The 15283-nt window shown below is 36.3% G+C and overlaps 1 protein-coding gene across 2 annotated transcripts in view; it reads left to right on the forward strand.

The window, feature by feature from the left end:
- The window catches only part of LOC135217704 (uncharacterized), a 64966-nt gene extending 54017 nt beyond the window's left edge, over window positions 1-10949 (forward strand). For both annotated transcript variants that reach the window (XM_064253689.1, XM_064253690.1), the window contains exons 7-9: window positions 7472-7675; window positions 9813-10011; window positions 10560-10949. In XM_064253689.1, coding sequence (XP_064109759.1) covers window positions 7472-7675; window positions 9813-10011; window positions 10560-10710 — 554 coding nt within the window. In that variant the 3' untranslated portion in view covers window positions 10711-10949. The remainder of the gene's footprint in view (window positions 1-7471; window positions 7676-9812; window positions 10012-10559) is intronic.
- Window positions 10950-15283: the final 4334 nt, after the last annotated feature.

The following is a 15283-nucleotide window of genomic DNA, read 5'->3' on the forward strand; positions in this document are numbered from 1 at the left end:
CTATTAGAAGCGACCGATTGGCGATGTACGAATTACACCGGCTGCTCCCCATCTGGCACAAAATCTTTTCGATTCCGTGAAAGTTTCATGAATAGAAATTGGTACTATCTCTCTCTCTCTCTCTCTCTCTCTCTCTCTCTCTCTCTCTCTCTCTCTGTTTTCTCAAGATAAAACGTAAATAAAATAAGAGCTTTAGTAAAACGTTAATAAAAAATTAAAAGGATCACAAATTATTATCATTAAGTAATTCAACCAGACCGCTTAGCTAATGTATTTAGCTCGCACAGGCTGACCATAGAAGGATTACAAAGATTATACATATATACATATACATACATACACATATATATATAAATATATTATTCATACAAACTCGCACACATATGTATACACACAATATATATAAGATATATATATATATATATATATATATATATATATATATATATATAATATATATATATATATATATTATAGAAGGATCCAAAGTAAAACATTTGCCTTAGCCTAGCAACCAACGGACGAAATATATTTGTAGAAATATGTACAAAGCTTAAAGCTTAAAGCTTAAAGCTTTCGTCCATCCTTCTGTGGATTTGTTTGACTTTAAGTGATCAACTCCCAGAAGGATGGACGAAAGCTTTAAGGTTTGTAAACATTTCTACAATTATATTTCGTCTTGCTACACAAGAATACTACTATGGATCCATCAATTGATAATTGAGAAGAACGATAAAGTGTTCATATAATTATATATATATATATATATATATATATATATCTATATATATATATATATATATATATATAATTTACATATAATCTTTTTATTCATTATAAGGCATCTTGTGCAAGTATTTCTCATGGTAAAGTAAATTCGACATCAACGACTTTTTGATGGTTTAATATTTACGAAATATGTCATCACAATATACATTATTGACTGAAACACACAGACCCTTCCATCGATATATATATATATATATATATATATATATATATATATATATATATATGTGTGTGTGTGTGTGTGTGTGTGTGTGTGTGGTGTGTGTGTGAATAAGCCATAAACCGTTTCGCTTTAGAGCTGCTGGTGGTGCCAAAAGGTTATTCTCAACAAGTCTTTCGGGATAAATTTCTATGTATATATAGTCGTCTAGCTTACCAGATACAGGTTCGATTAACAGAGGCACATTAGGAGTGGAACTTGGGTCCTCTCGGCTGGTAGGCAAGAATCCTACCGATTACATTACGAAGCCCACCACTAAATATCTGATTACACACACGCACACTTTATATATATATATATATATATATATATATATATATATATATATATATATATATATATATAAATTGCGCAAAGGCCGATGTAAATAATAGAATGAATGGTTACGTGTTTAGGGATAGTTCAGGGAGGGGGACGAGAGGGGAGCCTCAACTTTCTTTCAGTGTAAAATTACGTAGATATTGTAAAATCACATTTTGCAGTACTGCTAATCGTCTTTTTAGGCAACAGAATTTAATAGATAAAACACCTTGGATAAAAAAAAAAATCCAGAAACGATTAAATAAAATACATATCAATATTGCGGATGCAACCATTTTAGCAACCAATGTCGATTGGTGTCCTTTTCTGGCACGTTAACACTCGTAAAATGTTAACATTCGTATTCCTTTCATTACCCTATATAGTTTCCAACAAGAGACATAAAAATTTATGTAAGTACAATCTTTAACTTACATAACAAGGAGAATAATTGGCGTTCAAGATGAGGGCCTATTACTCGACATAGGTCTATTATTCTGGCTGTATGTGGCACAATTATCTGAGCTGTGTCTCCTGGTTAATTGGATCTTTCTAGAGGAACATCCCCTCGGGAAATGTTCACTTACAATGAAGCATCAGTTAACAACAACAGTAGTAATGATCATAAGAAGAAGAAGGAGGAGAAGAAGCAGGGTTACTACTGGTGCTTTCAGCCCTCCCGGGTCTGCTCATTAGGCTTAGTATAGTACTAAGGTTTCACCCCACTAAGTAAACACCTAAAATATTGGGGGAAAAAAAAACCCGCGCTACGCTAACCAATACTAACCATCTTGAATTACATAAAAAATATACTCCATGTTTTTTGTAATTGTGAAAATTTGTCGCTTTTCCGTCAGCCCTAAAAGCTAAACCTTTTATTGAGAAAAAAAGGGACATATGGAAAGAACTGAAGACATGCACCTGTTAAGAATGACCTTAAATAATGATATTCTTAGCCTATTCCCATAGATACTAAGCTTGCAGGAAATAAATGTCTCCTTAATTTTTTATTTTTAAAAAAATTGTATCTTAAACCTGACTTTATGAAAATTGTGCTGGGGATAATATACATAACACTATGAACTTCAAAAATAAGTTACACAAGAACATTTTAAAAAATTAGGATACCTGAAAAATCAATGTAACATGGGTTTTGTCTGCTCCAAATTTCCATAACAAGGTTTTGCCTTTTTTTATATTCGCGTAATTAGCAGAAGTTTTTGAGCTGAGTGAAAGTTAGTGAAACTTGGCAGTGGTAAACAGGATTATATAATCGTTTCTCTATCGAACATGATCCACTTCTGTCAATTTGCAAAACATTTCGGTGAACTAACTGAACATTCCAAAAGCGTTAGGCAGATTATACTGGTTGGAAAAAATCTATAATTGGTAAACATGATTAGTCTTTAATTACCATGGGCCTGAGAATGTAAAAAACAACTTGTTTACTGAACTACACTTTCCAATAGAGAAGACTTCGATGACTTATAAGGGAGTGAGACCAGGTCAATAAACCAATAACTAAATAGACTTCCGATTAATGAACCATAAGCACCAGGCTATCTTTTGATGAGCCACTACACGCACACAAACACATACATAAATACATACATACATACATGCGCGCACACACACACACACACACACACACATATATATAATATATATATATATATATATATATATATATATATATATATATATGTATGTATGTATGTATATATATATATGTGTGTGTGTGTGTGTGTGTGTATCTTTTACCACTACAATTTATGCTTCGCGTTTGTTTAAAATGTAATTCAGCAGTTACTTACCCTCCCAATCTTTTTGCTTGCAATAGACTTTTTTTTCCTTTAGGTTAATATTGTAAGATATTTAACTTTGGAGCTATAGCTTAATTAAAACTTCAGGAAACTTCTTTGTTGAATCTAAGGAAACTGCCAGTTCCAAGTTGAAGTTTATTATCGAGAGCTTAAACGACTTCTTTTCTAGGCTGATTTCAGTCTTTTCTTAACCCGGGAAGCTGCTTATCTCTTTTTCTGGTTCACACCAATTCTTACTGGAACGAAGAAGTCTCGTTAATGTTGTCCTGTACCCCACATAAAATCACTTTTTAGTTTTCTGTGAAAGAAAACTATTGAGATGGCTTTGTCTGTCCTTCCGCACTTTTTCTGTCCGCTCTCAGATCTTAAAAACTATTGAAGCTAGAGGGATAAAATTTGGTGTGCTAATCATCCACCCTTCAATCACCAAACCTATGAAATTGCATCCCTTAAACCTCAGCACTTTTTATTCTATTTTATTTTATTTATGGTTAAAGTTAGTTATGGCCGTAATTCTGGCACTGCTATAGGTAAAAACAACACAGGCCACTACCGGACCGTGGCTGAGTTTCAGAGGCTGCGGCTAACAGTTTCGTGCGCCGTGGCTAAAAGTTTCACGCAGCATAATTACTCTACAGAAAACGCGATTGCGCCGAAGAATCATTTTTATATATCTGCAAACCTCCTCAGTCTGGCGCTAGTTTATTTCGAGCGATTCTGGTTCCATATCTGGTCCTCATCTAATCTTTAGAGAGCGTCGATTTATAGTACCAGTCCGGAGCTATTGAGAGTTTTTATTCACTACTACAAATCACCACAAGATTTAGGGCTCCGTGTCGGGGACATGAAAAGCCTCTTCCTTTCCAAATTACGGATGATGGAGACTGTCGCGTTTCCATAATCGCGTAAATCTTTTCGAAGAAACCTTGATAATTATCTTTAATACAGTTTTCCTCGGTCTTTAATGTTCGAAGAGATATTGTGAAGTATTTTATCTACGATTAAATGTCTTGAAAAAGATAAATACAGCACTATGAACGTTTCTTCAATCTGAAAGATTTTCTTCTTTTATCAACTAACCTTTGGCTTCGTTGAATCTTGCTCTTGTAATGTTAGTTCAACATGAAAACAAGAAAAATTATATCTCAAAGAAAAGCATTTAATTCAAATACAACGGGGTACTTGGCAAACCAAGAGAAAAGCATACAGTAAGAAATGACAAATGAGGAACAATTTTGTCTTTAGACAAACACACTAGTAACGACAAGCGCAGTGACTACAATAGCCTGACCCACATTTCAGGAACATTTTTTACAACTCCAACCGTATTTCGCCTTCATTTTTAAAGAAGAATAAAAGAATGAGAGTGACCTCAATTCATCTCCAAACCAAGAAATAATATCTTCGTTTTTTTAAATCGTCGATAACCAGAAAATAATGAGTACTCGTGAACATGGCGACAGGGTCTATATAATTGATCCCAAAGGGCGTGAGGATGCTACCTATGTATTCATTCACGCGTCCTTGTCCTACATTCCTTCGACAACGTCGGGGTCCTATTCGCGGGAGAAGGATAATCATTCCCATGCAGTCTTGTTAGTTTTGGAGATCCTATTCCAAAAAGTGCATTCGAAAATTCGAGCATCCTTCCAACATTTTCTCCTTTCATACTCACGTCAGTTTTATCGCACTTTTTGATACCAAAACCAAACGCTGACAATTCTAACGTCTTTTTGTAAATTTTACCTAAATCTAATACACGCACATATATACATATATATACTATATATATATATATATATATATATATATATATATATATATATATATATATATATATATATATGATTCAACACGTAATACATATACTTTCACTGGGCAGAGAAAAACAAATATTAAATAATTCCATATTACTCATACAGTCCAAGTATTGAAATAAAGTTAGGGAAACCTCTGTCCACAAATAATCACGGCAGTTCCTTACAAAGTACAGAAGCCTCAATTGCTTCAATAGAATTTCTCAACACATAATGAGCCACTCACCCTATCTTGTATGTCCTTTCACTCACCAAACCAGCACATACAAGGTCTACCTTTACCCTTCCCTTCATTATTTTGGATATTTTCATTCACACGTTAGGCTCATAAGAAAGAATTTTAACCTGCCTTAGCTAAGAAACTCATAAAACATACTCTACACTCTCCTCCGTGCTGTATTATTTTCATAAGCAACCCATGGGCCCATGCATGGTTCTTGGATTTTTTCTTTCCACAAAACCTGAATCATAAAAAAGTCTCGACCAGGCCACCCGTTTCTCCAAGCCAATTTCTTAGTCATTTATCTAGCCTTAAACAAAATCCCGTTATTCTTTACGTCCTACTTCCTTTGTGTTTTCCATCGCTTAATTCATTTTGATGGTAAAAGGGAAAGAAAAATTTTCCACGACCATCTTTGGCACAGCAGGGAATACTAATTTCCAAACATACATCACAGAAAAGGTCTCCCGTTTGAAAAGAAGATCAGGAACGGATTAAATCCTTACATGGAAATAAAAACACGAGCCGATGAAACATCTGGGGTGACGGGAGAGTTGGGAGGAGGGAAACTCAAGAAGAGGGAAGGACGTCAAGAGAAAAGACGAAAAGACCTAGAAAATCACTTGTATTATACAAGAGTCCTTCCCGGAGGCTGAGCTCGACCTACAATAGAAGGGATGGGGAGATCAGAGCCATCATCTTCCCTACCTCCTCATTATTTCATAGTATAAAATGTCAGGGAAAAGATCTGGAATAAATGCATAGGAAAGTATCCAGGAGTTAGGATATTAAAAAATATTTTTATATATGTTACGAAGGTTGAATTGTTAGAGAGAGAGAGAGAGAGAAGAGAGAGAGAGAGAGAGAGAGAGAGAGAGAGAGAGAGAGAGAGAGAGAGAGAGAGAGAGAGATCCACAAAACTCTCAGCCAAAAAAATACCTTATCTAGCCTGTCACCATAACTGTGCCCTATATAAATACCAGTCACCACTACAGCGAAGCTAACCCAACTATACCCTGTACAACTATCAATCTGTAAATTCTCAGCCAAAGTTCCTTTGCCATAAATAACTAAGAAGCTTCTCAATCCCCTATCTAACTGACACTCTCCACAAAACCCTGAGCTAATAAATTTTCCCTTATCTAAGTGGTACTCTCTCCAAAGTCTTCAGCCAATATAACTTTACCCTATCTAACTGGCACTCGGCACAAAGCTTTCAGCCAATATAAGTCTGCCCTATCTAACTGGCACTCTCCACAAGGCTTTCAGCTAATATAACTTTGCCCTATATAACTGAAACTCTTCCCAAAACTTTCAGCCAATATTAACTTTGCCCTATCTAACTGGCACTCTCCACAAAGCTTTCAACCAATATAGCTTTGCCCTATCTAACTGGCACTCTCCACAAAGCTTTCAGCCAATATAACTTTGCCCTATCTAACTGGCACTCTCCACAAAGCTTTCACCCAATATAGCTTTGCCCTATCTAACTGGCACTCTACACAAAGCTTTCAGTCACTATAACTTTTGCCTATCTAGGTGGCACTCTCCAAAAAGCCTTCAGCCAATATAACTTTGCCATATCTAACTGGCACCCTCCACAAAGCCCTGAGCCAATAAACTTTGCCCAATCTAAGTGGCACTCTCCACAAAGTCTTCAGCCAATATAACTTTGCCTTTTCTAACTGGCACTCTCCACAAGGCCTTCAGCCAATATAAGTTAGCCGTATCTTAGTGGCACCTTCCACAAATCCTTCAGTCAATATAACTATTCCCTATCTAACTTGCACTCTCCACAAAGCTTTTAGCCAATATAACTTTGCCCTATCTAACTGGCACTCTCCACAAAGCTTTTAGCCAATATAACTTTGCCCTATCTAACTGGCACTCTCCACAAAGCTTTCAGCCAATATAACTTGTCCTATGCAAGTGGAACTCTCCACAAGCCCTCATCCAATATGCATTGCCTAACTTCAAAAGCCCCTCACCCACCTTCACTTGGCCCTGCATAACTGGCACTTTCCACGAACCCTAACCAATCTTACTCTTTTCTCAGTCTGCACTAGCCAATAATCATTCTCCAAGAACCCCCTTAATAACTATACTTTAGCTCTATATAATTAGAACACTCGGCAAACATCTAAGCCAAACCAAAATTTCCCTATCTAACTAGCACTTCACCCAAACTCCTCCAATCATCCAATTTTAGCCTTATAAAAACAACCCGCTCCTTAAATCCATAAGTCAAGTTAACCTCTATAAACTCCAAAGCTATGCTAACGTTCGCCCTCTCCCCATGCAGTTCTACTGTCACTGTACTGGCCAATGACCGTCATCTGCTACGGGACCCTTGGGGACGCCGTGGAGGACAACATACTCATGTCCGTCAGCGGGGTGGCTGTGACCATCACCCAGGCACTCATCCTGGGACACTTCATCTTCGCCGCCATCATCGTTATCAACCCCGTCATGCAGACCATCGAGGGAATTCTCTATGTACCCAACAGTAAGGGCGATGAATTTTGATTTTACTTTTTCTGGAGGGTGTGTGACACTTCCAGAAATATTGTTTTTATATCTGTTGATAGGAAGATGTTTCAATATCTAGAGATGTATTTCATATATACATTATGTATAATATATATGTATGTATGTCTTATATATATATGTATAAATATGCACATATGTATGATATATATACATATACATTATATATTTATATACATATTTCACTGTCATATGAATTCCACTCCGTCTTACATGCTCCCATTCAGTTACCCTTGCCTTCACGACATGGATAAATAAGAGCACTTGGCTTTGTTCTCAAACTTCTGTACAATCAAGCTTTTCTTCGTTTTTCGTTTTGCATGTTTTTCCCTTTGAGATGATATATTCGTTAACCTTTCTAGTCAAAGGAAGAAGCACAATTACCTCTCTCTATAACTTACAATCAGTCTTTCTTTACTTCACATCTTGTATTTCAACACAGTACAAAACATTTTTATCAAAAGTTTTCCATCTGACATGACAAACTGGCGGCTAATTTTATCTCCGAAAGTTTTAACAAGAAACAAAAGTTTCTCCTTAACTTTTACCTATTTTGATTCCGTTATTTTTGTATTTACGTACTTAATTGTACAATAGATTTTGTTTGCGCCCTAATGACTTCTTATGAAGGACGCTGGAAAAGTTTTAACTTCATTTTCCTCTTCTCCTTTGCTAGCAAGAACGTTATTAGTGAAGAGCAAAACACATTACCCTTTGTTGTTTTGTTTCATCCTTATTTCTTATCTGTTTTATTTTGTTTTGCTGATATGGAATGAAAAAAAGAATAAGACTTTCAAGACGAGATTGAGAAATATCTTTACATTTGACAGTGTTCTCATACAGGCGAAATAAATGGAAAATTTCTTTTCATCTTTCAACAACATTCATACTTCAAGTAAGGACCCATCCGTGGCCTAAGATAATCAGGTTAAATGACGCAGAAAACAGAGTATTTTGAGTATTCTATATTACTGGAGTAAGTAGAATTTTAGATGTCTAAAAGTGGATGGGTCTACGATTCTTTGCATGTTACATTGCATTAGAGCGAAAAATATACTAGCGCTGGTAGAAACAGATGACAAACACTGCAAAATTATCGCAAACTCTGAGTGGTATTTTTGAGTTAGCTGCTAATTATATTCAACCATTTGTGAAAAAAGGTGCCAAAAAAAAGAGCATCATTAAAATAAAAATCGATGATGAACATAATCCTCACAATGTAAAAAATAACAGGCAAAATACAAGCCACTTCAAACATTACTCAATTTGGTTCCCAGGCACACCATATCTTCGGCCAATTTTCGTCCAAACCTCATACAACCAGTGTGGTAACAATGGTTGTGACCTAACCAAACGAACCAACCTAACCTGACTTAGGGCGGGAAGGGACTACTTACCTGTGCGGATGGATTTGGTTGTTGTGCGGCCCGTGAAACTGTAAAACAACCCCAGGCCAGGCACCATACATCCTTCTAAATCAAATCCTTCCAAAACGCATCTAAGAAAAGTTCTGTTACGAAACTTCCTCTTAGCTTTTACTTTCTCTTACCCTTATGACATACCTGTCACTGAAAGCCAATGCTGTCACTTCCTTCCTAGTTAGAAACTCACTCTCTACGGGCTGCTCTAGGAACAAGAGCCCGTGCGGCATAAGGCCAGCTTAATAAAAAACAACAGCAACCCACTCTTCTTTCGTAGTCCGCTTTTTGTTCTGTCCATCACTTCTTCTATTACCATCGTGAAGTTATAAGGGACCTGGGGTTATAAAATTTCACGTCCAGTAAGTATTCAAATAATAATAATAATAATTGCAAGGAAGCTGGTGTTTCTTGCACAGGCTCCAGGTGGAGGGTTTTTGCTACTGAATCATGCCTCTTTTTGTACTGGTTCTGTGCAAGTGCCGGACATTCGCTTGCTATGTGGTTTATTATTATTATTATTATTATTATTATTATTATTATGAAATACGCCCACAGCTCCCGAAGAATATGGTGTTCATTAGGAAGAAGTAAGACAAGGTAAAGGCACATACAAGAAGAGATACCACTTATTAAAAAAGAAAAAAATGAATAAACTAACAAACAGATCTCCTGCAGGATTTTGTGTAGGACGCTGCATTATCCGGAGTCTCGTCATGTGCGTCGTGATGCTGCTGGCTATGGCGGTCCCCACATTTGGGAAGATCCTGGATCTCATCGGAGGCTCTACGGTCACGCTGCTCTCCTTCGTCATGCCTCCGGTGTGCTACTTCAAGCTGTGCACTGCCAGTAATCCCACAAATGGCCTGCCTTACAGGTAAGCGCAACTCTGGGTGTTGGTTTGAAGTAGGTTGGACAAACTTTATGTAATAATTCAAGCTAGCCATTACACTGGGTCCAGTCGGAAAGAAGTCAAATAATGTTAAGGCCCCCATACACTGAACGATTGTCTGAACGACTGTCTGTATCGTTCGCAAAAACACTGTGTATGGGCTTGTCTGAATGCAAAAGTGGGCGGAGCTTCGTGTCTGAACGATCTCGGCGGGAATCTGTCACGGCCAGGTTGCTGGCTTGCGACTTGAGTCATACACACATCGTTCAATAAATGGGTTTGTCTGCCGATATAACACTATCGCGCGCGTCTCTTCTAGAGATGATGCCACGTCTTCTCGAAACAAAATCTTTGTTCAGACTGAAATCGGTGCGGAGATCGTTCATACTGTACGATTTGTGTATGTGTGGGTCAATAACGACAATCGTTCAGACAATCGTTCAGTGTATGGGGGCTTTTAGACGTTAAAGAGAGCACTCTATTACGAGCGAAATTCCTCCATTAACCTCAGACATCCTTCTTGATCTTTCCAGAGTGCTGAGCCCGAAGGAGAGAAGTCTTCTCTTCTTTATAGCAACTATAGGCGTCGTTGGCGGCGTAGCTTCCTCCTTCAGCGCCCTCAGGGAGATCCTGTCTCCTGAAGCCTTCGGCGGCACCTGCTTCTCCAAGGGCACCTTCCTGTAGCGGGTGATTCATTGGGCTTCTAAAGGGCTAGAGAAGGGAGAAGGGGAGACTCCAACTTCCCCTTATTTCCATTCTGAATAAACACGTGAAGTGTCTTGACGGATGGAACCGCTTCTAATCAATATAAATAATGGAAGGCTGATGAAGAGGAGGAAGTCTTGGACAAATATATTATTCGCCTTAAGCTAAATCTGTGAAAAAAATGGTATGTATATTTCAGCAGTAAAATACATTGAAGACAGCTTGTTCTATATCCTGAACGATTAAATTTGCAGAAACGGCTGAGGGCATCCTAGAGGAACTTTAACGTGAATGCAGACGAACAAAAAATTCTTCCAAAAAATCTTTCAATCAGATGCTTATCAGTAAAAAAAAGAAAACAAATGAAAATTAGGCCGCAATAATTAACTGTCACTCATGTTAAAATCCAAAAGCCACAGGTTCGAATACTGATGAGGGTAGATGCGCTAAACAATTCTATTTACTAGTAAATTTTAACCACATCAAAGCACTCACATCCTTTTTTGCCCCTGCTACAAATCTCCATATTTTACGCTCTTTCGACGTTTTCCACACACATATACCTCGCATATAGTTTTTGTCAACAATATCATTATTTTTTTCTTTATTCACTTTCAGGATCCACTTTACATACATACATACATACATACATACATACATACATACATACATACATACATACATGTATATATATATATATATATATATATATAAATATATGATATGATATATATATAAATGTAAATATCTACAAGATGATTTTATATATATAATAAAGCGCCGGCCGAATACTATATGCATATGTGTATATATGTATATATACGCATATATATATTTACACCCACGCTCGCATACACACATTATATATCATCCATACATACAATACATATATAATACTAGTTATATAATATATATATATATATATATATATATTATATTAAATATATATATTATGTAATGTATAACAGAATCACGAAAGTTAGGAACGTGATAAATCTATAAATAAAGATAAATGCCACGAAGGAAAAATAAACGAAGGAGTCTGCGAGATCTTTCGGCTTAAGCTTCGTTTATTTTTCCTTCGTGGCATTTATATATTTATATATATATATATATATATATATATATATATATATATATATATATATATATATGTGTGTGTGTGTGTGTGTGTGTGTGTATGTAAATGGCTACAAGATGATTTTATGTATACTAAAGCACCGAATACCGTGCAACAGAAAATAATGATGTGCTTAAAAGTTGCTCTGAAAAGCATTCAACCCATTGCCGACCCACAAAAGGACTGAAATGCACCTCTTCAATCACCCGCTTTGTATGCATAAAAGCTGTCTAAAACCCCGTGGTGGGAAGGATCTATCAGCAGGCGCAATTTTTGTGGGAGGCTCTAGTCCCGAAACACCGGAAGCGTAGAAAGAGAGAGAGAGAGAGAGAGAGAGAGAGAGAGAGAGAGAAACTAGGTTGAGGAATGTATCCTTCGGCGATAGATATGAAAGGTTATTCCAACATGGTCTAACGATCACGGGTAAGGATGTGTAAATATTCTCAATTTCTAAGTAGCTCTAAACCACCGGGGAATGAGTCGTGTTTGGGAAATTTTCGTCACGAAATTAGTGGTTTTATATCAGGGAAGATACAAATTCATGCGTGTGTGTGACATACATTCATAATCAGCCAGTGTTGCAAATTACCAGTTATTTATCATGGTGGAGGAGATGGGCTGTTATCGATAAAAAGTATAGAACCTAAATTCGACAGGCATGTATACATTCAACACAGTCGCTATCGACTTACATCTCTCTTCATAACCTGTTGATCTATATCACTTTCCGTCGTTGTTTCTAAACCAGGCATCAGTTTGAATCCTGGTGGGATGAAGCACTTATCAATTGCAATACCACAACACACCATGATGCATAGTGAAGTGGACATTAACGATATTTTTTGCTTAATATTTTTTAATGTAAAATAAGGAAAACTTTGTAAAATGGCTACGTAAAAGAAGTTCTTTGCAGTATAAAAATTCTGCATAACCTAATTATTTATAATAAGAGGTACATTATCAACAGATAATACAACAACTCTAGTGACCTCGCATCTACGAATCATACATGTTGATAAAATCAGAGCAAAAACGAAAAACAAAACAAAAATAAATAAATTAATTTAAAAAATCTTGCCACGTAAGAAACAAATCACCTGCCCTATATTCTCGAAAAGAGACGTTAGAACTATCCAAAGCGAATTTCTTGCCACTCAATCACGGCACACGATTATTGTTACAATGAATACAACGAAGTGTCCTGGCTACAAAGTGTGTACCTAATGTGGCCTACTTATCATAGTGCCAAAAACTTTCTAAGAACTTCCGGCTGTCTGTTAGTTTTTCAGACGGATTAATAGTTCAAAGAAAGAATAGAATTTCGCGGGAGTATCAAGCAAATATTTTCGACTAAAAATACACTGACGGGGAATTTATGCATAGTTGACGAAAAGTCAGGACATAAGCGAAGCTTTGTTTACTTTAGACTTTGGCAAAGTTGCTGGAGGAGAGCCAGAGATGAGAGGTTCCCAAACCAACGGGTAAACGAACTTCTTGAAGGCCGAGGTAATGAGATAACCATTTACGAACAGCTACAACGTTGTTGACTAAATATCTATTATTATTATTATTATTATTATTTCTTATGTTATTATTAATTATTATGATTATTATTATTATTATTTATTATTATTATTATTATTATTATTATTATTATTATTCAGTAGATGAAACATTATCATATGGAACAAACCCACAGGCGCCATTGACTTAAAATTCAAGCTTCCAAACAATATGGTGTTCACTAGTAAGAATTAAGAGGAAGTGAAATGCAGACATAAGAGATCCCACATATTAAAAAAGTAAAAAAAATTAATAAATAGATGAAAAGTATTAAAATTCAAGATGAATCGTGTTAGGGTGGTAAAGCACTGTATTTTCGCTTGAACTTGTGAAGAGATGAAGTACCAAATATTCGCTTCTTAAAGAATTTCTTTATCTAGAAGGTCAAATCAGTTTGATGCCTACCTTTTCTAGCATATAAGGAGACGTTTCTCTTACAAAGACCAAGAACGAAGCTTGCTTCAAAAGAATGACGGGCGAATTTTATACCACAATCTGGCGCCACTGTGACTAAAGTCATTGGCGTCGGAAAGCCTTGTAATCTGTACAGAAACTTGGACATAATATCTTTTCCATAACATTCACAAAATGTATACATTCTAAAAGTACACCCATGGCTCCCAGAGGAAGTCATGCAATCGGTACTTCAAAGTTCAAGCGAAAGTGCAACACATTACTACCCTAATATTATTCTCATGGCATTTTGATGCATTTGTATCTATTTGTTCATTTATCAATTTATTTTTTATGAGTATTTTTTAATGAGTGGTATCTCTTCTTTCTGTATTTCCATTTACCTCGTCTAAGTACTTCTTCCTAAAGAGCAACATATTCTCTGGAAGCTCGAATTTCAAGTCAATTGCCCCCTTGGGCCATATGAATAGGTTTCATCTTCTCCATCTTCTGAATAATGATAATAATAATGCAAACCACAGATTTCAAGTTGAAAAAGATGGAAAAACATACTATCTTTTAAAATATAAACAAAATCATTTCTCGTGACGAAGACTTGCTTCATCAACATACATAAAAATACCACTTGACCTGAAAATAACGTCTTCTCCAAGAACTCTGGCAGAGGATAATTCCCCCTAATCCCAGCACTTGAAGAAGAGGGGGAAAAAAAAAACTCCCTCTTCATCCGAAGAATACGTGGTTTCTTTGCGTTTCGCTCTTTCCTCCTTACCTGTAGCTTTTTGATTACTCACTTTTTCTTCCTCTTTCATTTCTACTCCCGTATTTATCACGCTTCAACTGTACTTGACACCAGCGATCAAGAAAATTATTTCATTATAAAACAAGTAAAAAATGCACCGAAATTTCTTCAGCGCAATCGAATCTTCTGTACAACGTATAATGCTGTATAAAACCATTAGCTATGACCAGCAGGTCTCCAGTTGTTCACCAGATGCGGTAAAGTGAGGGTGCGTCCCATGGCTCCGGAAAGCGCTGCCAGATGCACGATCCATGGCTAACTTGAACTTTAAATAAAATAAAAATCATTGAGGCTAGAGGGTTGCAATTTGGTATGTTTGATTTTTGGAGGGCGGATGATTAAAATACCAATTTACAGCTCTCTAGCCTCAGTAGTTATTTTTCAGATATGAGGGCGGACGGACGGGCAGAAAAAGCCGGCACAATAGTTCTGTTATAGAAAATTAAAAACAAGATGAGGATGTGCAAATTCATCATGTTCACTAACGCATACATTGTACTTCCGTAAAACAACAAGGGTTAACTTTTTTTCATTGTTTCTTCCTAAAAGTCATTGTATTCTAACAATTCATAAATATTTTCTTTATTTATTAAATACTTACTTTTTTCAACAACCAATCTCTTCATTCTGTATTTCCTATTATCCTCTGTAAT

Source organism: Macrobrachium nipponense, chromosome 7 (genome assembly GCF_015104395.2).
Source record: "Macrobrachium nipponense isolate FS-2020 chromosome 7, ASM1510439v2, whole genome shotgun sequence".
Lineage (NCBI taxonomy): Eukaryota > Metazoa > Arthropoda > Malacostraca > Decapoda > Palaemonidae > Macrobrachium > Macrobrachium nipponense.